At 48.1% G+C, this 26,029-nt stretch overlaps 2 protein-coding genes and 1 pseudogene across 5 annotated transcripts; 2 read left to right on the top strand and 1 right to left on the bottom strand.

Annotated features, from left to right (window-relative positions):
* Positions 1-5,724: 5,724 nt before the first annotated feature.
* Positions 5,725-6,460, bottom strand: LOC136536476 (uncharacterized; annotated as a pseudogene).
* A 1,795-nt stretch (positions 6,461-8,255) lies between these two features.
* On the top strand, positions 8,256-8,918 carry LOC136536475 (probable histone H2A.5). Its single transcript, XM_066528757.1, has 2 exons — positions 8,256-8,755; positions 8,856-8,918. The coding sequence occupies exons 1-2, from the start codon at positions 8,372-8,374 to the stop codon at positions 8,916-8,918; spliced, it is 447 nt and encodes a 148-aa protein (XP_066384854.1). The 5' UTR covers positions 8,256-8,371.
* Positions 8,919-9,404: 486 nt separating this feature from the next.
* On the top strand, positions 9,405-13,003 carry LOC136538680 (uncharacterized). 4 transcript variants are annotated; one of them, XM_066530641.1, is made up of 9 exons: positions 9,415-9,545; positions 9,638-9,824; positions 9,900-10,065; positions 10,167-10,223; positions 10,507-10,988; positions 11,093-11,203; positions 11,314-11,373; positions 11,445-11,543; positions 11,630-13,003. In XM_066530641.1, the coding sequence occupies exons 1-5, from the start codon at positions 9,453-9,455 to the stop codon at positions 10,535-10,537; spliced, it is 534 nt and encodes a 177-aa protein (XP_066386738.1). In that variant the 5' UTR covers positions 9,415-9,452; the 3' UTR covers positions 10,538-10,988; positions 11,093-11,203; positions 11,314-11,373; positions 11,445-11,543; positions 11,630-13,003. The 4 variants fall into 4 exon arrangements, with proteins under 4 accessions (XP_066386739.1, XP_066386738.1, XP_066386737.1 ...); XM_066530640.1 differs by having other exon boundaries at positions 11,075-11,203; XM_066530642.1 differs by having other exon boundaries at positions 9,405-9,545; positions 9,645-9,824; positions 10,507-11,203.
* The last annotated feature ends 13,026 nt before the right edge of the window (positions 13,004-26,029 follow it).

Here is a 26,029-nt window from a genome sequence, read left to right as displayed (position 1 = left end):
AGTCCCTCTAAAGCCTTCCTCAACCTGCAGTATATCACCATTCTGCTCTAAAATCTCATCTGAAACACATAAACGAAAAACACTTAGAACCATCAAAAACATCGTTGGTCTTTCAGAAATGATCTGGCACATCATATTTGCTACTGCACCTGCTATGTCACGGTTCTCAAAGATTTCAGAGTCTCTAACCCAAAGAACATCCCCAGGAAAAATACTCTTGATAGCAAGTACCACTAAACAAGTATCTGAGCTGGCTTGTAGATTCAGCATCTATAGCATACCCCTAAAGATTCCCGTAGCATGAGTTTCAACTGATAGACAGATGTGGAACCAGAGACTTTCAAACTGTTTGAATTCCTAGAGCTTGTCCTCCTGGAACGCTTTGAAATCCGACGATCTGATACAGGAACATCTTTAGATGCTTCTTTGATAGACTTTGGTGCTGTCCTTGAGGTTCTTGGCCCCTAATCCTTCTCGATCTCGACCTGATCTCTCAAAAGTCTACCTAGCCATCATCCTCGAGTACCTTGACGCTGTCCTTGAGGTTCTTGGCCCCATCCTTCTCGATCTCGAATGTGTGCTGCTTTTGTTCTTTATATACATTTATAGCATTCTTCGTGGGCTGATGGAATACATGGTTCTTAATAGATCAGATTCCTGCTAATGCATAGCTGTTCCATTTTTTATTTCAAGAATCTTATGTTTACCAATGCCCTTGTGGTTCATATATGATATATGTGTTATTTTTTTACTTTCTAAGTTTCAGAGTTTTCAATGAAAAATATTTAACCAGAATTCTGGTAGTTGTTAACCGCAATATGGCAGCTTGATGATTTAGCAATGTTTTCCTTTTTTCTTATCAGGATCTACAAGTAAAAGGCTTGCATCTCAAAAACCTAGTGCTAGTCCTAGTTCTAGTCGAACTCCAGCACCACCATCTGCAAGGGGTTCTTCAACACCAAGTGAAACTAGCATTACAAATGTGGGCACCAGTGGCAGCAGCGCAACTCCAATTACAAATCCAGATGTCCAGATACAGGGTGATGAAGCTGCAACTCCAATTACAAATCCAGATGTCCAGATACAGGGTGATGACCTAGAGGAAGATGAAGAGGATGATGAAGACCAAGAGCAAGCTCAACTGACTGGCAAGAGGAGGAAGAGGTGCACATCAGTAGTCTGGAAGTACTTTACAAAGAAAGTTGAGGTTGTAGAGGTGAATGGACAGAAGTATGAGCAGTTGTGGGGATACTGTAACTTCCCAAAGTGCAAGCAAAGGTATAGAGCTGAAGGAAACCATGGGACAACTGGGTTTAAGAACCATTTGAAGTCGCAACACAGTATTGTAAAAGGACAGCAACAGCTCAAAGTTGGTAAGGACCCTGGTACTGAAATTACTCATGTTCAGCCCTACAAATATGACCAAGAAGTTAGTTTGCAGAAATTAAATTTGGCAATAACTATGCATGAATATCCTTTCAACATAGTTGAGCATGAGTATCTTGTTGATTTCATAAAGTCTCTCTGTCCTAATTTTCCGATTAAGTCATGTATCACTGTTAGGAAAGAAATAATGGATAAATATTTGGAAGAGAAGGAAGTTTTGTATGCGTACTTGAAAACTATGCAGTGCCGCTTTAGTGCAACCATGGATATGTGGACCTCATGCCAAAACAAAGGATACATGTGTGTCACAATTCATTGGGTAGATGATGAGTGGCGTATGCAGAAGAGAATTATTGGTTTTTTCAATGTGAAAGGAAGGCATACCGGTGCAAAGCTGTCAGAAACATTTACTGAAGTTATGGTTAATTGGTACATTGAGAAGAGATTGTTTGCCTTGACTTTAGATAATGCTAGTTCCAACGAAGTGGCTGTTCATGATATAATTTCAGATCTGAAAGATAATGATAATGGCTCTCTAGTTTGTGATGGGATCTTTTTTCATGTTAGATGTGCCTGTCATATCCTCAATTTGGTTGCTAGAGATGGGTTGAAAGCAATTTCAGCAACAATTACCAAAATCAAATCACTTGTGTTAGCTGTGAAAGGATCTCCATTACAATGGGAAATGCTTTTGAAGTGTGCCACTGAATCTGGATTGGACACAAAGAGGGGTATCTCAATGGATGTGTCGACTAGGTGGAATTCTACCTATCTCATGCTGAGAGATGCTTTGTACTACAAGCATGCTTTTGTGAGGCTAAAGTCTGCAAATCGTCGTAGGTATGACAAAATGTCTCCCTCACCTTTTGAATGGGACAAGGCATTTACACTTTATCAATGCTTGAAGAAATTTTATGACCTCACTGAAATTCTGTCCGGTACTTCATATCCTACTGCAAATTTGTTTTACAAAGGTTTCTGTGATATAAAACTCATGCTTGATGAATGGTGCTTTAGTGATGATGCCACAATTAGTGCAATGGCAATTGCAATGAATGAAAAGTTTGAGAAATATTGGCAGCAGTCCAACATTGCTCTTGCTGTAGCTTGTTTTCTTGATCCTAGATATAAGAAAAAGCTTATTGAATACTACATGAGGAAGTTCTATGGTGATGAGTATCAAGTTAAACTTGATGAGTTTGTTAGTGTGATAAAGAAGTTGTATCAGTTTTATGCTAGTTCGGCTAATGCAACATCAAAGAAGAAAAGTAGCAGAACTGGACCTAGTAATGCAACATATATAATAATGGGCGATGTAGATGAAGACCTTGAAAACTTCTTATATTCTGCAAGTGAACCTGGTATGGTTGAGTCAAATGAGTTGGAGAAGTACATGGCCGAACCTCTTCAGAAAATTGTTGGTGAGTTTGACATCTTAGCTTGGTTGAAGAACAAGAGGGAAGACTATCCTATCATTACACATATTGTTCGTGATGTGATGGCCATACAAGTATCGACTGTTGCATCTGAGTCTGCTTTTAGTGCTGCTGGTCGTGTTGTTGATCCCTACCGTAATCGCCTTGACCCTGAGATTGTAGAGGCATTGATTTGCACCAAAGATTGGGTAGCTGCAGCAAGAAAAGGTGATGATCTGTACTTCTGTACATACTTTTTAGTTACAAACTTATATTTGCACTTGAAAAATGGACTGATTTCATATCTTTATTTTTGTATTCAGATTCTAAATATGTTGGATCAATTGTGAGTGATCTTGAAGTGGAGGCATTGTCTACTGCAATGGCTAATAAGCTTAAGCTTGAGGTATATTTTCATTTGGTCATTTTAGATTATGCATATCTTTACTGGTTGTTAGTCCTTTCATTGATCCTTACTAACTGTTATACTGCTTTTCTTCACAATGGCAACTTGCCAACTTGCAGCAGGAAGAAATCAATGAGGGGAATGAAGAGGAAACCGAGGAACTAGAAGACATGGGAAGTGCTGCTGAAATATAACCTGTTGGCTAGCCCAAATGTCTCTAAATATTTAGACCTGTTGCCTATTTATCAATTGTCATGGTGAATTGGTGATTTGTGTATCAATGTATGTGTACAAGTGAATTGTGCATGACCATGTGTGGTTGTGTCGGTACCGGACTGTTGGCATGTTGTCATGCTCAACTAGGTTCTACGGGCTGGTGTTTCTGTTTTGCTTTTCGTATTCCGACCGTGTTCGACATGTTCCCGATTGAATTAGTTCATTTTCGATATCCCGTTAGTTCGTTTTCGTGTTCGTTTCCGACCTTCCCGAATTCGATTTTGTTTTCGTATTGAAATGTAAAAGTGAAAACAGTATTGGGGTTATCCCGACCGAGTTCAACCGCTTTCAACCCTACTTGAAGGTATAAGGCGCCAAGTTATTACAAGAATCCATGAGAACAGGAACAAGGCAGAAAGGTGGACAAGTCTCATCTGTCCAAACACCTACAAGAAGCTGATGACATATGCCACAGCTAGTGGGTTCTGCCATGCTATCAGCAATGGCAACAATTGCTATGAAGTAACCTACTGGGATCACAGATTCACTGTAATTTGGATGAGAGAACTTGCTCCTGTAGGTTCTGGCAGTTGTCAGGTTTGCCCTGCCTCATGCTATTTCCTGCATCTACTATGCATCTAGGCCTTTAGAAGAATTCATAGCCAAGTGTTATTCTGTTGAGGAGTACAACAAGACATATGCACACTGCCTGCAACCAGTGGAAGGCAAGGCCTTCTGGCCAGTATCAAATAGAGAAAAGCCATTGCCCCCTAGTATGTAAGGATGCCTGAAAGACCAAAGAATGAGAGGAAAAGACAAGATGGGGAGAAGAAGAAACCACCTCAGGGTAAGCTATCCAAGAAAGGAACAAATATAAGGTGCAGAGTATGTAAAGAGATTGGACACAATAGGACAACTTGTAGCAGGAGGACAGGTTCTGGTAATGCAAGTGGTGGTGCTTCACAGTCTGGTAATGCAAGTGGTGGTGCTTCACAGTCTGGTAATGCAAGTGGTGGTGCTTCACAGTCTGTTAGAGGAGGTGATGGTGCTTCACAATCTGGTAGAGGAGGCTCATAAAAAAAGGAAGTCATGCCCTTCATCTACTGCTGCTAGTAGCAAAAGACACTGCAATGTAAGTTTAACTGCTTATTCCATGTGGTCATCCTTAATAGTAATATATTTTCTTTGTCTTAGTTATATACTTCCTTTGTCTTGCAGGATCGACAAAAAGCTATGAAGACATCAGCAAGAGTGAAGACAACGCTGAAGGAAGGGGCTCGGGCTAAGGTCACCCTAGAGGCCACTATACCAGGGATGTCTAGAAATCATAGTAAAGTAAGCCTCCAAGTTTCAGGTGCTTCTACCTCTAAGGTTGTTGTGTTAGCTATAGGACCAGCCAAGCAGATTTATCCAGAGGAAGGAAGACCAAGTGCATCTGATCACAAGAGAGCCACTCCTTCTACCTTACTGCTGACAGGCCCAAATCCTTGAGCCCATGTCTATGTCTGTGTCTTATCTATGCTATCTGGAACTATTGTAATGAACTTGGATATGTTTTATCTAGGCTAGGTGGAACTATTGTAATGAACTTAGATCTGTCTTATCTATGTTATCTGGAACTATTGTAATGAACTACTGTAATGAACTTGGATCTATCCTTCTACCTTACTTCATGTGTGTCAAAGCTCACTGGTTACTAAAGTTGAGCTGCACGGAAACCATTGTATGATTCAGTTGGCTATGGAGTTTTAGCAGAAAATGGATCAATACTGAAAGGATCCATACTGAAATGAAAGAAGTGTGTGCTCTAAATAAAGAGCAGGAGAAAGCACTAAGATTAAGTCTGCAGCTTGCTGGTGCTTACAACATGGTCAATTTGACAACAGAATGCAACAACACACACTGAACTATATATTTTGAAGTTTCTTGGTTACTCAGGTCTAGACTCAGAAGTTTGAATACAACAACACACATTGAACTACAAGAATTGCAAAGAAGCATTGGCAACTATTGCAATCATATCTGGGACTGTTGTATTGAACTTTAGTCATCTCTTTGTGCAAACGCCATCAAAAATTTGACAAAGCTCACTGGTTACACAAATAAAAGGATTCATGCAACCACATTTCACTAAAACATTAGGACATGAGCATTAACCTAATACTCATACATGGTCCTGAGCATTATGCTCATGCATTAAGCTGATACACAACCCATAATACAACCTGAACAGGTTTTTAGTACCAACATGGATCCTACTAACTACAACTACAACTACACCAAGGCTAACACCACATTGACTTACATGATCCAAGGCATCCCGGAAGCAGCCACTAATCCTACACAAACAAATAGAGCACCAAACAAGAACTTCCTCTCCTTCTCCAATGTCCCTATCCTCACCTCTAACTCAACCCTAGATTCAGCTCCCAACTGCAATTCAGCTTGCATAATGGCCACATCTCTCCTGGCTGCAACAAACATGACCCATCTGTCTTCATTGTACCTAACAGCGCCTTCCAGCTGAAGCTGCAGTCTTTGATTCTCCCTTGTTGCACCTTCCAAGAGTCTTGCAATCTCCATTCTTGCATATTCCAAACTCTGTTCAGCTACTCCAGTTGCACACTTCTAGTACTTCACTGCATCTCGCAAATCAAGCAGAAGTTGCTTCTTGAAGCTACTGTTTGGCGGATCCACCCAATTATAAAAGTCGCAACCACCATCCTATGAAACAAAACCAATAACCAACAAATCAGAGACACTCAATCACTGATGCATCTATAGACTATGAATCACGGAGAGAACAACTTACACGAGCCCGTGCACACTTCAGATACCGCAATCCTAGGTTCAAATCACTCCAAGATATGAACCTAGCAGCTTTTGCACCGCATTTGCATAGCACAGCTAGGGTATACTCCAGTGGTCCTTCATGATAGGGGATGGGTGAGGACGAATCGCTATGGGAATCGCCATGGCGACGCCATCGTGACTCTTAGGTCCCCAAACTTTGGCTAGATCCGCTTGAGGTTGCCATATACGACTGCGAAGGCGGTGACGGAGGACTCCCAGGCAAAGGGGAGACTGTGGATGCGGAGGCACCGGAGGAGAGGATGCGGTAGCGGCTACGGCAATGGAGGCGGCAGCGGCGGCGATGGAGGCGGCGGTGGCGTCTAGGGTTCGGGGGAGAGGAACTGAGAGGGAGAGACAGAGCTGAGTGCCTCGATAGAGCTGATCCTACGTGTTCGTCGATGCCAGCGTGGCCACTCAAAACTGGGAACATCTCAGCGCATACCGCCTCAAACGCGCCGAGGGGCTTCAACTGAACGGGTTTCAAAGTTTCGGTGCCCAGATCAGACGGTTTTGTACTTGGGGGTAAAAATTAGACCGACATGAGAGTCTAGTGGCCAAAAGTAGACTTAATCCATAGAAAATTTACACCCAGATGTATGGTCTAGCTATGATTCTCTGCTTTCACTAAGTCTCGGTTAATAATAGGCAATCTTTTGACATGTTGTAGAAAATTTACATAGCCCAATGTAACCTTTGCAGTTAGCATCAAATTATTTGTATGTCTAATCGCTTATCTTTCAATCTCAAATACAGTTCACACGTGCTGGTCCATGTCTTTTGATTGGATGGGCTCGCTGCCTTCTGCCCTCCAGAGAAGACTTCTGCCTGCTTTTGGTGGCATTGCATCTTCTGTGGCCGACAGTGACTCATGGTAGTGTAGATTTAAGTCCCCTTTGGCATGGCTCATCCAAAACGGCTTCACCGGTGAAGCCAGAAAAACTGGTTTTTCCCGGCTTATAGTTCATTTTAACTCCGGCTTACAAAACGGCTTCATGCTACAGTGCCTCGATTTGCGCAAAATAGATGAAGCCGAAGCCGGCATAAGCTGTGTACTGGCCATGAGGCATGAAGAACTTCTTAGGTTGATCAAAACCTCTCATGTGCCTTCCTGCTTTGATGTTGCCCAGCAGCGACGACAACACAGCAGCCATGCCTGGTTCGAACAGACGAGCGCTGTGTGCGCTGGGAAACTTATGGACCCCATTGTTTGGTACGCTGATAGTACTGATGAACCTTCGATTCGACGGCTAAGTTATTATCCTCGATGTCACTACATCACTATCTGTTGTTTTGTTTCTACATCTGTTGTGCTTCGATTTAAATTTGCTGGACGCCGTCGCTTTGGCCTGAACTTCGTTCGCGTTGGCCTAAACACCATCACTTTGACCTGAACACCGTCACTCGATCAGATCGCTTTGGCGTGAACTCACACAGCTTTGGCGTCGTTCACGTTAAATTCGTCGAGTTCAGCTCCTGTAGGATTTCTGCTCGAATGAGCCTGTATTCATAGCGACCCAGAATTTTGACTAAAACTGACTGAAAATACTGTTTTGACTAAAAAAAGAAGCCAATGAAACCGAATATGGGTAAGCCAAACGGAGCCGACTGGATACCTGCCATCGCACCCATCCGATGGGATAAGCCACGTCCGTTGTCACCCAGGCGCACGAGCCAATCCCTGGTCGACAGCGGCTCCTCCTCGCGGGCCAGGACGCCATGAAACATCCAGGCACTCGCGTAAAGCTTATCCCTAGGGGTGAAAGCGGGAACGGGAAATTCCCGTACCGACCGACACCGAACACCGGAATTCCCGACCGGATATCATTTTCTCGGGAAAAAACGGATTCGGGAAGAAATCCGGAAAAATTCAACGAATCCGGGATCGAAATCGGTTAGAGTGATTTTCCGACCGAATTAGCGGATCCCTGGTCGGGAAAACTCCCGCGGGAATTACCCGAAATTAACATCGGCGGCGGCGCCTCACGCCTCGCTACTCGCGTCGGCGTCGCTTCCAGTTCCCCGCGACGGCGTCGCAATTCCCACAACTCAAGTTCTCGCGCCCAGGGCCCCCAAATCGCAGCAGCAGCGAGCAGCCATGGACGCCAGCGGAGCCGGCAGCAAGGCGAAGAAGGGGGCGGCCGGGCGCAAGGCGGGTGGCCCCAGGAAGAAGTCAGTGTCGCGGTCCGTCAAGGCTGGGCTGCAGTTCCCCGTCGGCCGGATCGGGCGGTACCTCAAGAAGGGCCGGTACGCGCAGCGCGTGGGCACCGGCGCCCCCGTCTACCTCGCCGCCGTGCTGGAGTACCTCGCCGCTGAGGTGCTGGAGCTGGCCGGGAACGTGGCTAGGGACAACAAGAAGACGCGCATCATCCCGCGCCACGTGCTCCTGGCCATCCGCAACGACGAGGAGCTCGGGAAGCTACTGGCCGGCGTCACCATCGCGCACGGTGGCGTCGTCCCCAACATCAACCCGGTGCTTATGGTATGTTCATTTTCATCGAGAAGATCTTCAGAAATCAGAGCTCGTTGCATACTTATGTTCACAAAGTTCTGTTTCTCGTTCTGATTTTGCAATTCATCAGTTTGTTGAAGTTGATGATTATGTGGAATCAGTAAATAGACATGGTAATTCATATCTGAAATGAGGCAAAACGTAGCAGAATGATTGTTTTGAAGTCAAAATGTTTCTAACCCAGACCCTGATATATGGTAGTACTGTATTTATGTTTGGTAAATGGTGATACGGTAGTTCATTGCTGAATGTAAGATCTATTCAGAATAACTGACTAGACAAACCATCAAGAGTTTGTGAATTGACTCTGACATGCTATTGTTTGCATATGGATTATACATGGTGGCTATTGTTGCATCGAGCTCACTGTTTCAAGTGGTTACATATATCGATGTTTCCGTTTTGTGTTACCGCTTCCCGATCGTAATCGACACGTTTTCGTTCGAAATATTCCGTTCCCGATATCCCGTAATACCGGATTCGTTTCCCCGTCCGGCCTTTCCGTTCCCGTTCCCGTTCTCAGCCAAAAAATACAGGAGCGGGAATGGTTAAGACATTTTTTCGACCGTTCCCGACCGTTTTCATCCATACTTATCCCTCTTTCCTGCGCTGCCCTCCCCACAGCCATAGCTGCCTTCTTCTCTTCTCAGCTCTCAGCTTGGACTCCATGGCTGCCATCCCATGCAAGACGCTCACGGAGAACTCCATGGCCGCCGTCCCCTCCGAGGCGTCCAGCAACGACGAGGCCAGGCTACCAAAGGTACCAAGTCCTTGGCGCCTTGCTGTGTCTGCTCCACACTTGACCCCATGCTTACTGCTATTTTCTCCTGTTCTAATCTCTGAAATATGCAGGTTCCAGCGATTCTTAGAGTGGACACGAAAACGGGCCCGCAGATCAGCGACTCACGAAGACAGCGCCTAACACCGCACCGCGTCCAACTCCCATCTCCCCAGATCGATCCCTACCGTGGACAAACAAAAGACACACGTCTTGTCTCCGCCGCTTCCGCCTCCATCCTGCTACTGCCGACTACGCCGGGTGAGTCCCCAATCTTTCCCCTTCTTCGCTTTTCGTCAATTTCTACTCATCTCTTGCTTCTCCGCGCGACGCCAGGAGGTGCCAGCGCACCGGAGCTCCACTCTCCAGAAGCGGTGGTCGACCTTTACCCAAATCTACCCGGGCACCGGAGCTTCGCCGCTGTCGTGCCGTGCCTACGCCAGCTCCCTGCAACACCCTCTACGGCCATCGGCTGGATCTGCTTCCCCGTCATCCCCCACAGGTCACTTACCACGCCTATACAGCGCTGCCTTCCTCCTCCATCGCGCTTAGAAACATTCTGGTTCATCACGTTGTGACGCACTTATCTACATGCGTCTGCAGATTCGACTCCTACGCTTCGAACCATTGTAGCCTCTGCTTGGCCCTGGTGCAGAAATGGTACGCCTACAGGCTTCTCGGAGCCATTTCTTTTTTTCTTAGAAATACTTCTCTGACGCATTTTACTGCGTTAGCTCCTCACCAGATTTCCTTTCGAAAAAAAGACATTTTTTCAATTGAACACATGCTTACGCTCTGGATTACTACCTGTTTTAGCTATCTATTAGGCCTTGTTTCAGAGGAAAAAATACATCTTTTTGAATCAAAATATACATTCGATATCGTGTTGTATCAAAGTTTAGTATGAGCTTACACACGCTTTACTTTTCCTCCAAAACTGTAGGCCCGTGCTGGACTCTCCACTGTCGAGCTGAGCAATGAGATAGAGGCGGCAGCGACACAGCTTACCAACGCAGTCATTGCCACTGACCTTAACCCACACACTGCTAACCCTAGCGCCAATGACATCCGCCTTGCCATCCAAGACACGTTTGGTTCCGAAGCCTCACCTACAGCCATCACACGCTTCCGCTCCGATTTTGTGATTAAGTTTGCCACACCCGGCAAGCGAGACCTTGTTGCATCCTCCGAAATCCTGTATGGTGACAGCTTCGACATGCTCCTTCTCCGATGGTCGAACCGCTATGGGGGCAAGATCACCAAATGGGAGACCGAAGTGGCTATAGACATCAATGGCTTTCCACCTCATACATTCAATCCGAGTGTCTTAGTACCCCTACTTTCAAGCCACTGCAGCATCCAGGCCTATAAGTTCAGTGAGGCTAGGGGTGCATGCCGTGTTGATGGATACGCACTTAACACAAGGTATATCCCAAATTCTGGGGAAGTCGGGGTCCAGTATCCAGATGTACATGGAGTTTGCAACGTCACCTTTCCTGTGGCATTGACAGCATACCCTTTCTTCGAAGCGCCTGAGTTTTAGATGGAGGAGTATCCTGCCAATCCTGCCCCAGTGGGCGGTTATGCTGCCAATCCAGCTTCCTCCAGTCCAGCACGTTCCATCGCTTCCTATGACACAGGTGATGATCATTCGGTACATTACATTTTCACCGCATACCTTAGTCCGCTGGATTTTGTTGCACAGTGAGATGTTCTTATCTGATTCAGCTGAACAAAATTCATGGTTCAGCTGAAGAACTGGGTTATGACAAGGAGGTGCTTCAGGAAGCTTACGAGTTCCAGCACAGAGGTAACATCCTTGTCAAACTAAAACTTTGGCACACGAAGGATTCAATAAACAAATTTCGACCTACCATGCAGCCAACCAGGAACTGGAGCGTGCAAGATACCGTCGCCCTGCGTCACCTACAAACTCCTCCTGCAGCGTATCTTCTGAGGAGCCCTTTTACCTACTTCGAGGTATACCCAAGACTGTGCCTTCGTCCTCCTGCCAACACAGTTCTACCAACACTATATGCGCTGACGTTTCTATATGCACTTCACAGATTGCTCACCCGCCCGTAGCTTCGAGTCAGATCAAAGCTGGCACCTTTACTGATGTTGTGAAGACCGATGAGATCTCCGAACTTGGTGCGGCTTCCCTTCTGCGTCGCTGTGCCTTTTGCCTGTGAAGTACCCTTCTGCGTCGCTGTGCCTTTTGCCTGTGAAGTATGTTGCCTTCACAACTACAGAAGTTAACTGTAGGGGCGACTGCGCCAGCCGTCCTTCCCAGGGTGTTCCTACAGATGGTGCCTCTGTAGGGGCGGTTTACTGACTGCTCCTGTAGCTCGTCGTCCTTATATGGGTTCCTTCTCGTGTCTTTATCTTTTTCCAACTACAAGAGAACAAGTTTAAGTTTACTATATCACAACATATGCGAACTTTTCATACTAGGAGCGAAGATGTTTAAACTTACCAGATTGGGGTTTCTGTTGTAGTCACCGATGGTACTCATCATAATACATGTGTAGTATCCACAATGTAGACTTTCAGTCTTCTGCTTGAAACACTGTGTGTTTTGCATATGGAGATGTTAAGTAATGCTATTGACAGACACGTAATATATGGAGTACCAAAGTAAATGACACTTACCGCACATAGAGTTTTGACATACAACTTTTCCTTCCTATTTGGATGATGCCTCCCCTTATGTTCCTGGACATAGTGCCTAAATGCTCAGTTCTAATGGTTTTAGCAAATGCAACTTGTTAGTATCCCATATTGAACCTTACAAGTATGTATACAAACATAGTAGCTAAAATGAGGATTGCCGATATGTATACGTCTTGACAATCGCTATGAAGTCTGTATGTTTCGACTGGGAAATCCGCTGAATCAAAGACCCATGCCATGCTATGTGAGAGCCAGACGCCTGTGTAAATCCAGTGATCGGTGCATGAATTTAGTCATAGAAGGAACACATAAGCTCTTTTGCATCGAACAAAGTATATTGAACAAAGCTAAGTATATAGTCGAACTTACTTGAAGTGGTATGATATCCATATAGTATTGTGTTGTTGGAGATTTTTAAAACATAGGGCAATGTATGTCGCAACCTTAAGTGACTTTTCTAATATTTTCTTGTTCCTGATGTCCTCTTTCTCCTTAAGTGTCTTTCCAGCTCATAGTTCTTTGCAATCTAGTTTCCACTCTTTAGGGTAATTAAAATTTGTTGATGCTATAGGTGAAGGGTCTATATACCCGTGTTTCAGAGCTGGCCTCTTTCTCACAAAGTCCGCTTGCATTTTACAAATCACGGCACGGGTTAGTTACAACAAAATCAAAAGATTACATTCATATCATATCGAGAGGACAAGGACTTACAGGCAACACATGCGAATTAGATTCATTTCCATTCGTCCGAGGTGGAAGCATGCCTGGATATCCTTAAACTCAACAGCAATTTGTCCACCTGAGGCTCCAAATGTGCCGGCAGGGATCCATGCTTGTAAGATTTCTAGTTCTGTTATCTGAGCACGCAAGTACCAATCGTGGAACTTTCTCATTCCACGTGGCAAGCACTGTATGACTCGGTTTGGTAGAAAGTTCTTGTCTTTTTCATATTTATCTGGGCAATCATTTGACCATTTGAGGTTATCAATAGCTGGATACTAGTTAAACCCTTTGTGCAATTTGCTAGTGGTGCCCTCCTCAGAAGCTGGCGCTCTAAATTCTTTTACTTGGTTCTTAGGCTTGAACTGGTCATGGGCCATCCACTTGTGCACCGACGAGACGTCATTAATGCCCACATATGATGACCTTATCTTGATTGGGATTTTGTTTCGAGCTTCCCATTTGGGCACGTTCTTGTCAACTTGTGCATCACCTGCTCCAGGGGCCACTTGTTCTTCACGTATCGGCTGTTCACGAGGCAATTGCTGTTCATGAGACACTTGTTGTTCATGTATCGGCTGCGCTTGTTGAGAAGGATGTTGCATCTCATCATGCCTTTGCTCGATACGAGCTGGAGAAGGACGCGGCATGTCATCATGCCCATGCTCGGTACGAGGTGGAGAAGGATGTGGCATGTCATCATGCCCTTGCTCGGTACGAGGTGGAGAAGTCTCTAGCGTGTGGTGGTCATGGTCATGGGCCGGTGAGTATACCTCCCCGTCCTCGACGGGTCGCTTTAGAGGATGAACTTCAGTCGGAGTTGGCGAAGACTCGGTCAATACAATGTCCCCATCCTCGACGGGTCGCATACGGGCGCCAACCAGTTGCAAATTGGTGGTTCCGATGGGTAGGCAAAATGTGATCATTGAGGTGGTAACGGACGTGGCACATCCTCCGGGCGGCACGTGGCACAATAGGGACATCCCGCAGGACTACAGACGGGACATTGTATTGACCGAGTCTTCGCCAACTCTGACTGAAGTTCATCCTCTGGAGCGACCCATCAAGGACGGGGAGGTATACTCACCGGCCCATGACCATGACCACCACACATTAGAGACTTCTCCACCTCGTACCGAGCAAGGGCATGATGACATGCCACATCCTTCTCCACCTCGTACCGAGCATGGGCATGATGACATGCCACGTCCTTCCAGCTCGTACCGAGCAAAGGCATGATGAGATGCAACATCCTTCTCAACAAGCACAGCCGATACATGAACAACAAGTGTCTCATGAACAGCAATTGCCTTGTGAACAGCCGATACGTGAAGAACAAGTGGCCCCTGGAGCAGGTGATGCACAAGTTGACAAGGACGTGACCGAATGGGAAGCTCAAAACAAAATCTCAATCAAGATAAGGCCATCGTATGTGGGCATTAATGACGTCTCGTCGGTGCACAAGTGGATGGCCCATGACCAGTTCAAGACTAAGAACCAAGTAAAAGAATTTAGAGCACCAGCTTCTGAGGAGGGCACCACTAGCAAATTGCACAAAGGGTTTAACTAGTATCCAGCTATTGATAACCTCAAATGGTCAAATGATTGCCCAGATAAATATGAAAAAGGCAAGAACTTCCTACCAAACCGAGTCATACAGTGCTTGCCACGTGGAATAAGAAAGTTCCACGATTGGTACTTGCGTGCTCAGATAACAGAACTAGAAATCTTACAAGCATGGATCCCTGCCGGCACATTTGGAGCCCCAGATGGGCAAATTGCTGTTGAGTTTAAGGATATCCAGGCATGCTTCCACCTCGGACGAATGGAAATGAATCTAATTCGCATGTGTTGCCTGTAAGTCCTTGTCCTCTCGATATGATATGAATGTAATCTTTTGATTTTGTTGTAACTAACCCGTGCCGTGATTTGTAGAATGCAAGCGGACTTTGTGAGAAAGAGGCCAGCTCTGAAACACGGGTATATAGACCCTTCACCTATAGCATCAACAAATTTTAATTACCCTAAAGAGTGGAAACTAGATTGCAAAGAACTAGGAGCTGGAAAGACACTTAAGGAGAAAGAGGACACCAGGAACAAGAAAATATTGGAAGAGTCCCTCAAGGTTGCGGCATGCATTGTCCTATGTTTTAAAAATCTCCAACAACACGATACTATATGGATACCATACCACTTCAAGTAAGTTCGACTGTATACTTAGCTTTGTTTAATATACTTTGTTCGATGCAAAAGAGCTTATGTGTTCCTTCTGTGACTAAATTCATGCAGCGATCACTGGATTTGCATATGCGTCTGGCTCTCACATAGCATGGCATGGGTCTTTGATTCAACGGATTTCCCAGTCGAGACATACAAAGACTTCATAGCGATTGTCAAGACGTATATATATCGACAATCCTCATTTTAGCTACTATGTTTGTATACATACTTGTAAGGTTCAATATGGGATACTAACAAGTTGCATTTGCTAATACCATTAGAACTGAGCATTCAGGCACTATGTCCAGGAACATAAGGGGAGGCATCATCCAAATAGGAAGGAAAAGTTGTATGTCAAAACTCTATGTGCGGTAAATGTCATTTACTTTGGTACTCCATATATTACGTGTCTGTCAATAGCATTACTTAACATCTCCATATGCAAAACACACAGTGTTTCAAGCAGAAGACTGGGAGTCTACATTGTGGATACTACACATGTATTATGATGAGTACCATCGGTGACTACAACAGAAACCCCAATCTGGTAAGTTTAAACATCTTCGCTCCTAGTATGAAAAGTTCGCATATGTTGTGATATAGTAAACTTAAACTTGTTCTCTTGTAGTTGGAGAAAGATAAAGACACGAGAAGGAACCCATACAAGGATGACGAGCTCTTAGAGATGGCCGGCGACCTTTGCAACTTCATAATGGACTAGATTATGTACCATAAAGGCACTTACCATCATCTTCTTTTTGACTTAGGTAGTAATCCTCTATACCAACACCTTCATGAGACTGATAGGCTAGCCCTAGGTCGTTGATGACAATGTGGACTTGTGGTATGGTTTGGATCAGACTTTGGAATGGTTTGGACTTTGTTTTGCATGTGGACTTGTGGATTTCTTAATGGACTATCTTATAATGATGGACTTTATAATAGACTATGTTGTAATGATGGACTTTTGTGAATTATGACTTGTGATGATGTTCTAAATAATGGTCTTGTGTTTGTGGATGTATATATGTATATTTGTGGTGGTCAGATTCGAATTTGAATTATATATATGTGGTTAAATTTGAATTTGAATTATTTTTTTGCTGGAAAATCCACTGTAGGGGCGGTTCTTGATTGAACCGCTCTTACAAATACACACAGCAGGGGCGGCTGGTGATACAGCCGTCCTTACAGAAGTCCACTACAGGGCGGCTGATATTACCAGCCACCTCTATAGAGGACACTGTAGGGGCGACTCAAAATACCAGCCGCCCCTACAGAGGGCACTGCAGGAGTGGTCAGGAAACCGCCCCTACAGAGGCATCCTCTGTAGGAACATCCTGGAAAGAGCGGCTGGCGCAGCCGCCCCTACAGAGGCTCTAGAGTCGCCTCTACAGTTAACTTCTGTAGTAGTGGATGTCGTACGTGGTCCTCGGTGGCCAAGCCGAGGAAAAAGGCGGCTGTTTCAAGCGGCTTGTATTAATGGCTCCAACAACAATCCTCGACACCAAATGACAACTCATTGGCGAGATATAATTTAAAATTTTATTATTCAATGGCAAAAAAACTATCAACAAGTCACATGCTCTAAAATATGATCCCATTGTGAATACAATATCCATAGAGAATGGACCGGGTTGAGAATGGACCGGGTCTAGCTTCTTAATTAACAAAAAAGGCGAGTGTTTCAAGCGGCTTGTATTAATGGCTCCAACAACAATCCTCGACACCAAATGACAACTCATTGGTGAGATGTAATTTAAAATTTTAGTATTCATTGGCAAAAAAAAACTATCAACAAGTCACATGCTCTAAAATATGATCCCATTGTGAATACAATATCTATAGAGAATGGATCGGGTCTAGCTTCTTAGTTAACAAAGTTGGTCATTCGGCCCTTCTAAAATTTCCAGTGATATGATATTGGAAAAAATCCATTTTGCCTCCCTCAACTATCGTGAAAGTGTTGCTAAAAAAAACTATCATGAAAGTCAGCTTTTTCTACCTCAACTCTAAAACTAGAAATAGTTCCTCCCTCATCTCTCAAAACCGGCCACTTGACCTCCATGACTGTTTCCCTTGATGGTTTTTCTCTCTTTTTTTCTTTTTATGTTTATTTTAGCTGAATCTTTGAAAATCATAGTAAATCATAGAAAAATCACAAAATTGAAAATTCAATTGTGTTGGACTCCACATGAGTAGATCTACATAGTAAACATATGATATACTATGCTTTTGCACAAAGTTTTAGCTGTAACTTTAGATCTATATTTTTCTGTAATTAATTCATAGTTGCGGTTTCTCTGATCTAGTTGTGGTTATGGTGGGCTAATCATTGCATGCTTGACTTGTAGTAAAAATTTCATGCTCATTGGATCAAGTATGATTGAGTTATAGATTTACCTAGGTTTATAGTTGTTAAATAGTTTTTAAGTGAAATTAAATCTATAACTCGGTCATACATGATCTAATGAGCACGAAATTTTTGTTGGGTTCCACATAAGTAGATCTACAGTAAATGTATGATATGGTATGTTTTAGTACAAAGTTTTTGTTGTAGCTTTAGATCTAAGCTTTTCTATAATTAATCTAAAGCCACAGTTTCTGTTGTCCAATTATGGTGAAAGCCATAGTTTAGTTTTGGATAATTGATGAAATCTAAGTACTAACATTTGTCATGAGTTATGATATGAGTTAGGTTGGTACAATCCAAGTGTGGAGCAATGGTGACACTCAAGAGATGGTGATGATCACATGAAATGATGAGATGGCCACATGTGATGATGATCAAGTGCTCAACTTGAAAAAGAAGAAACAGAAAAAAAAACCGTATGGAGAACAAGGCAAAGGTATAAATAGGGGTTTTGTTTTGTTGATCAAGACACTATAGAGAGTATTGGGTTCATAAACCCGGGGTCCCTCATAGACATGCTTCCCAGCATAAGCTCGGCCCAACAGACGATGTTGCGAACGACGCGCAACTCCTGGGTCGGCCCAAAGACCTAACAACAGGCCAGAAGGGCGATCCAGTCTCCGGGCTTGCTTCCGACTCCAGCCCGCCTCTCCGACTGGAAGGCCTGGCCAAGGTGGAACCGCGTACGCTCTCCGACTCTGGTCCGCCTCTTCGACCGGAAGGCCTAGCCGAGAAGGGACGACACTCGCTTTCGACTCTGACTCACTTCTCCAACCGGAAGGCCTGGCCAAGGAGGACCGACGCTCGCCTCTGGCTTTAGCCCGCCTCTCCAACTAGAAGGCCTAGCCAGCTCGCCTCCGACTCTGGCGCTCACTTCCGACTCCGGCCCGCCTCTCCAACCGGAAGGCCTGGCCAAGGAGGAACGGTGCTCGTTTCTGTCGCCTCTGACTCTGGCCCGCCTCTCCGACCGGAAGACCTGGCCGAGACGGAAAGACGCTCGCCTCTGTCTCTGACCCGCTTCTCCGACTAGGAGTACATCGAACCTCTGCTTATAGCTCTTCTCCGGTCGGAAGGCTAGAGCCGACTGGGGAACGACCGACCGGGGACGCCCGCTCGGTCAAGACCCAGGAAACGAATAGAGCAAGTAAGGCAGTGGCTCCAGTCAATCGCAATATCAAGGGTCGTACCCTGCACGCCTGCAGGACAGTACTGTCAGGCCATGTCAGAAAGATGCACCGCAACCTTCCAGACATGTCAGAACATGAAAAATGTTGTGGGCACCGACATTTATCCTATAGTATTGGTAGGCGTCGACATCTGCCATATCAGAAGAAGTCGATGGAACCTACCACATGCATCTGAGCATCAACAGTGTTATGGGCGCCGACAAACCGCCTTGTACCCAACGGTATGGGCAACAAGACTAGATAGCACACACACACTCCTCTCATACTCCCTCTTGTAAAGCCGTCCCCTTCATCTATAAAAGGGGATGCGCTCTCTCCAAAAAGGGGATCGACGATTCAATCGATTCACGAACAAGTCGAACGACCATCCAATGATTCCAACGAACAACAGATGGTCGAACACTTAGCGCACGTTGGAGCTCCCGTCGCTCTTGGCCCTTCGGTCTAGAGTCTGACCGGACCTCTGATACCCCTCATCTTTCTCCCTCTCGTTTGTAACCCCACAACAAACTTCGAGCACCTAGGCTCAGGAATAAAGTCACCGACCGACTTAAACTGGATGTAGGGCACGTTGCCTAAACCATTATAAACCCTGTGTCATAGAGTGCTAGGCCACATCCGATCACAACGTAGGACAAAACTATAAATATTTACGTGTTGGTCACTTTTCGCACCAACAATTGGCGCCATCTGTGGGGAAGAAGCCGTATGTTCACGCTTTTGGTCATCGGATGGCCCACCTTTCCACCATCTTCGGCATGGCGGGCTCAAGCAATATGACTCGCTTTGGCTCGCTGGAATTCCTCGCACTCCCACCTGTTGGGATGTGGGTTCCTCTCGTCTTCGAGTCGTCCTAGGCCTTCCTCTTTGGATGCCTAGACTTCATCGTCGACCGGCTCGGCGTGCTTCACCTCCGCGGGGAGGCACTTGTCCCAGCGCCCGTCGGAGGAGGAGCACCCTTCGACGGCTCTAGACCGCCCGACCTCAACGATGAGGTGCCTGCGCTTCGCTTTGAGCCCATGCTAGGCTCAAACCCCACTGTGAGTAACATACATACTGTTCTTTACTCGCTTTTTCATATTTTCCGCCGGCTCTCCGGAGGGACCCCGTTGTCCCTGCCGCGATCGCAATACAATTGGTTCCCCCATGGCCTCGCATCCCCTGCAGATGCGTACGCCCAGGGGCTCCGAAGGACGTTGGCGCTAGGTTCAGCGCAACATCAACGATGGGGGGAACGATCCCCCATAGTTCGTCCGAGCTGGTTAGAACATCGCCGCCATGGCGATGCTTCTGCGCTGCCTTCCCGAGCCTGTCAACCCGCATGAGCAGGTGGTCTACTCGAACCTTCGGGCGCTGGTGGAGACCGCCGCCGTTCAATAGGCGGAGAGCTCCGCATCGCGACACCGACTCGCGGCCTCTCTCCCCACTAGGGGAGAGGGGATGCACCAGATGCATCGTTCCATCCGCTCACCTCTACATTCACGAGGCGCGGAGCAGGGGGACGTAGCTGCACCATGGCCTGACCAAGCGCCCGCTCCACACTGGCTGCCTATGCGCGAATGCCTTGGGCCGAACTTAGATGCTTGCATCATCATCAACAACTGACGTCATGCCCGGCATGACGATGACGTCCATCGGGCGGCGGTGACAGCAGGTAGCTCGGGCTCCAGCCAGAACATCGAGGGGACCGGTGAGACACGCCCTAGGCGTGGTCGTCGACCCGACAATCGGAGTCGTAGCTCGGATGGCCTGGGACCATGGGCTTTTGGCCAACACATCCAAAGAGTACCGTTCCCACAGCGCTTCTGACCACCTACCAACATCGCCAAGTATACCGGGGAGACGAACTCCGGTATATGGATTGAAGACTTTTGGCTTGCCTACCGAGCCAGGGGAGTGGATGATGACCACTTCATCATTTAGTACCTCCCCATCTGTGTGGGGGAACATGTTCGAGCGTGGCTCGAATTCCTCCCACATGACAACATCAACGACTGGGCGGACCTCAAGAGGATCTTTGTTGGGAATTTCCAGGGGACGTATGTCCGTCCTAGGAACTCCTGGGAGCTCTAGAGCTACCAGCAGGAGCCCAACGAGTCCCTATAGGATTGCATCCGTAGGTTCTCCAAATGATGCAACTCCCTCCCTGATATTGTCGACGCGGATGTCATCAGCACGTTCCTCTCCAGAACAACCTATAAGTCTTTGATTCACAAGCTTAGCTACTCACCTACCTCCTCGAGGAGGTTCTTCCACCCAAAAGGATGGAAGCGCGACGGATCACTCGACGCGCCAAGACATTCGTCACGATCGGTGATGAACTCTACAAATGAAGTCCATCAGGAGTACTCATGAAGTGCGTCCCCGGTGACCAAGGGAAGCAGCTCCTCCTCGAGGTCCATGCCGGAATTTGCGGACATCACGCGGCCCTGAGGTCGCTGGTCAGAAAAGCCTTTTGCCAAGGTTTTTACTGGCCCACCGTGCTATGAGATGCAGAGGAGGTCATCCGCAGGTGTGAAGGATGTCAGTTCTACGCTTGGCAAACCCATTTGCCGTCACAGGAGCTGCAAACCATCCCCATCACCTGACCATTCATGGTCTAGGGCCTCGACATGGTAGGACCCCTCAAGAAGGGCCTAGGTGGCTTCACTCACCTACTCGTAGCAGTAGACAAATTCACCAAGTGGATAGAGGTCAGGCCTATCACCAACATCCGCTCGGAGGAGGCGGTCAAGTTCTTCCTCGACATCATCTACCGGTTCGGCGTTCCTAATTGTATCATCATTGACCACGGAACTAACTTCACCGGGAATAAGTTCCTGGACTTCAGTGATGGATATGACATCAGGATCGACTGGGCCTTAGTCGAACATCCACGTACAAACGGTCAAGTCAAGTGCGCCAATGATATGGTCCTCCAAGGACTCAAGCCATGCATCTTCGACCGACTCAACAAGTACATCGGGCGATAGGTTGCAGAGGTCCCAGCGATCCTCTGGAGGCTGAGAATGACCCCGAACTGATCCATAGGGTTCACACCCTTCTTCTTGGCCTACAAAGCTAAAGCAGTGTTGCCCTCGGACCTCGACCACGGTGCCCCAAGAGTGAAGGCCTTCGACCATGACCGAGCCATGGAGGCTCAGCAAGACACGGTCGACTTGCTCGAGGAGGCCCGCAAGATGATCGTCATCCGCTCCGCTCGCTACCAGCAAACTCTCTACAGGTACCATGAGAGGAAAATCAGAGGAAGGATCCTCGAGGTTGGAGACCTCGTGCTTCGAAGGACCCAATCGACCAAGGAGAAACACAAACTCTCTTCGCCTTGGGAAGGACCCTATACAGTGACCGAAGTGATCCGACCGGGCGTCTACCGACTGAAGGACGACAACGGCGACGTTCTCACCAACACTTGGAACATTGAATAGTTATGTCGTTTCTTCCCTTAAAAATTTAGTCTTGCCATTTTCTTTCATTCAACGTTTGCTCCTACAAAGCACCCCGGCCCGAACACTTTTGACCCGGGTCGCTCAGGGGCTCCATAGGGGTACGACACCACCTCTCTTTTTTACTATCATATGGTAAATGCTTTTTTACCCAAACAAAAGGGTAGTCCATTCCTTTAATTTTCTTATGTGACTTTGCTTTAAACATTCCGACCGATCGCACCCCGCCACTACCTATGGTTACGAGCAGCTGAGCCTCGTGTGCCACGCCTGGGCTCTTAAGGTTGCGGCCTATGGGACGAACGGGTAGGTGTGAAAAAGAAAGAATAAAAATAGAGCTATGCTAAGTGTAAAAATAAGGAACGGATGGGACAAGCTTCCTCGAACGAAGTGATTCATCACAAAAACAAAGTTGTATTCATGGATACACAAAAACGTTTACACAGGGGGCTCCCCCACAAACTTATCCTTTACATATGCTAAGCACTTCTAAATTCTACTGAGGCTGCTCGGCGGCATCGGCTACCGGCTCGACCAGCGAAGATAGGGGCTGCTCGCCCTCTGACGCGGCGACACTCGGTTCGGTCGAAGGTGGGGCGACGTTCGCTTCCGACCCGAGCTTTGCTCCATCCGCAGGCCTGGGTGGACTCTAGCTGGCACTCAAGCTCGGCGACCCGCCACGATGCCATGGCCTCACACTCCATCCGAGCGTGCTCCTCCCGGAGAAAACAGGACTTGCGGCTCGACATCTCCTCCAAGCCCTACAAAGCAAGAAGTAGGCATGTTGAGACAACCGGTGAAAGGCCAAGGAGTCAAGGATGAACGTAGAAGACTTACCTCTACGACGCAGGGTAGGTCAACCGTAACTGCCTGTTGGACGGACTTGACCCGCTCTAAGGCCTCCTCAAGCTTCACCCTGGTTTAGGTGAGATCGAACTCCATGGCGAGTCCTTTCCCCCCAAGAATGTCCCAGAGCTGCACCTCCTGCTCATCCTGAAGGATGAACTGCACCTTCCTTGGGTCGTCAAGGCAAGGCCACACCAGATCGGTGGTCGCCGCCGACCCACTGGAAGACCCGACCGACGACTAGACCACCACCAGCTCCTACGACGGTGCGAGGGCTAGCAGCTCCACCCTAGTGCTTACCTCGCCAGGGGAGGGGATCTCTACCACCTCGACCTCGTGGCTCATCGGCGGCCACTCTGCCTCTGGTCTGGCCGCGTCTCCCCCCGACCGCGATAGCTCCGACCAGGAGGGTGAGCCGTGCGTCCCTCCGCTGGGCGAGGCAGGGAGCCCGGTCTCCCTCCTCTCTTCTATCGTAGCTGGCGTAGGAGGGATCGCAAGGGTCACCTCCAACCTGGCCTCCACCATCGCCACCGGGATCGCCACCAACACCGTCGCCGCCGCTACCGCTGCTGTTGTACTTGCGACTGATCGGGAGGGCGCATCCCTCAGAGGGGAAGGTCGCACCGCTACCACCTTGCTCTGTCCACCACTAGTCACGACACGCTGCAAGGTGAGCCTTCACTCCTCCCACACGGGAGGCAGGGTGATGCTCAACCCTAGCAGTATCTGGCCACTGTCGAAAAAGTATAGGTCAGTCGCACTCCAAAAACTCAACTATGAGATCAAAAAAAGAAATAAAGAATACATACCAGGACACAAGCGACGGGGCTCTGAAGCCTCGACCCGCTGGCAATGGGCCCACCGGATGAGGGCCACTCGTAGGTCACGAGCCACGTCCCCTCACCTCGACCAGGGGGGAGTTGACTCAGCCGGCTCTCGTTCGGCCCAAGAGTCACCGCGACCGTCGGCTCAAGGCGCGCCAACTGGACCAGCTAGCGGGGCGTCCCCCCGTTGTCGGTCGTGCGCCTGCCCCAGCCCTAAAGATGCGTGGGTGTGAGCATGCTCCTTCGACCGCCTGGCCTACCCCACCGTGCCTAGAGCAAGTGGGGACAAGGTCAATGACTTCTCCGAAGGGCGCGGCAACCGCGTCTGCTTCGCCTCTCGCTCGCTAACGGCGTCCAAGCTCGTGGCCCGCTTCCTTGGTGTAGGAATGTCGCCATGCCTCTCTGCGTCCCGCCCACCACTGGTAGACACGGCCGCAGGCTCACGACGCTCCGCCGAAGTCGCGACGATGCTCCGGCCTCCACCATCCTTGGAAGAGTTCATGTCGTCCTCCGTGGGGTCCTCTGGCTCGAGCTCCGCCTCCACATCGCTCCTACTTTTGCCTGCCTGGACCTACCGGGTGATCTCCATCTCCCTTCCATGCTTCCTCTGAGCCTTCTCAGCTCTCTTCTTCTTGGCGTCCGCTGCCTCCTTCAGGGCATCTTGCCGAGCCACGCCCTCTGGCCCCTTCGGAAGATGCAGCCAGGACTTGTAACGTTCGAGTCCCTATGAAACGGACGACTCAAAGTCTAGATTATAGGAGAGCAGGATCGAAAGGGACACAAAATAAGGAGAGGAGAACATATCAGGTTGGACAGCTTCGAAGCGTGAAGAGGTCCGGTCTTCCCTTCGAGGGTCTCTTTGGCCCTCAGCTGCAGCACCCGGTCGAGTTGGCTTCAGACTTCTTCCTTCGCCAACTCCTCCGATGACGCGCGGTCGGGGTCCGTCGGGCCGGTGTACATCCACATCGGCTATGTCCTTTCCGCCAGCGGGGCGACCCAACGGCAAAAGAAGGTGTGGAACACCCACAACCCGTCAAGGCCCTGCTGCACCAGCTTCTGGAGCTTCGTCCCAATTACCTCTAGCTTGTTTTGTCGACTGGCAGGCCCCCACGACCAGCTATCCCACCTCTCTGGCCTCCTTCCAGTGAACGGCGGGAATGACATCTCCGTCGGGTTCCTAATGTAAAACCATTCCCCATGCCACCCCTGATTGGAGTCATAGGGGGTGTACGCGGGGTAGGCGCCCGATGCACTCGGCTTCTTCTGTAGCGCGAAGCCATCCACCGGCGTGATCCTGAGTGGCTTCCCCTCCGACAAGGCCCGCCTAGAGAAAATCCGCCGATAGAAGTCCAGGTGCGGCTCCATCCCGAGGAAGGCCTCGCTGACAATGATGAAGCCAGTGACGTGCAGCACCCCAGTTGAGTTGAGGTGCTGTAGCTCTAGGCTCCCCTCATTGAGGAGCCCGCGTAGGAACCAGTGTGTGGGGTATCCTAAGCCGCGCTCATAGAAGGCGAGGAAGGAGACGACCTCACCGGCCCGAGGTCATGGGAAATCCTCCCCTGCAGGAGCCCTCCAGTGCACCACCTCCTTCAGTGGCGCACCCCCTTCTCAGTGAAGGCGGCCAGCACCGACTCGCTCACGCAAGATGACCTCCAACTCGACATTGCACTCCAGATTCACGAACGGATCTATGAGTTTCTCCTCTCCCTCGCTCTCCCCTTTTTCTCCTAGGAACCGCCATAGCACAATAACACTCTTGGCGAGAAGGAAGGAGGGGAGGCGGCAGATGGGGAATAGGTGAAGGAACCAGACTGAAGCCCTCTCCCTTCCCCGATTTAAAGAGAAGGCGCAACAGTTGGGAAAGGCGAAGGATTAGGGCGAAAAACCCTCTCCCTTCCCCCATTTAATGCAGACGAGATGCGGCAGGATGCGTCCTAACTGATGGGATGCACCCTGCCCGATGAGACAGCGCCTAGTTAGACAGTGCGTGGCCTGGGCATGGCCCACCACTACCACACTCCGGGCATGGGAAACAAGGCGCAACTGCGCGCAGGTGGCTCTCCACCTTTCCAGGCAAGACTTGGAAGGGCCCAACAACGGGATCTCTACTAAAGAGAGACCAACGGGCTTCCTGAGTCGA

The sequence above is a fragment of the Miscanthus floridulus genome, chromosome 2 (genome assembly GCF_019320115.1).
Source record: "Miscanthus floridulus cultivar M001 chromosome 2, ASM1932011v1, whole genome shotgun sequence".
NCBI lineage: Eukaryota > Viridiplantae > Streptophyta > Magnoliopsida > Poales > Poaceae > Miscanthus > Miscanthus floridulus.
Note: the sequence above shows the minus strand (reverse complement) of the source record. Positions and strands in the feature narration are given on the sequence as shown.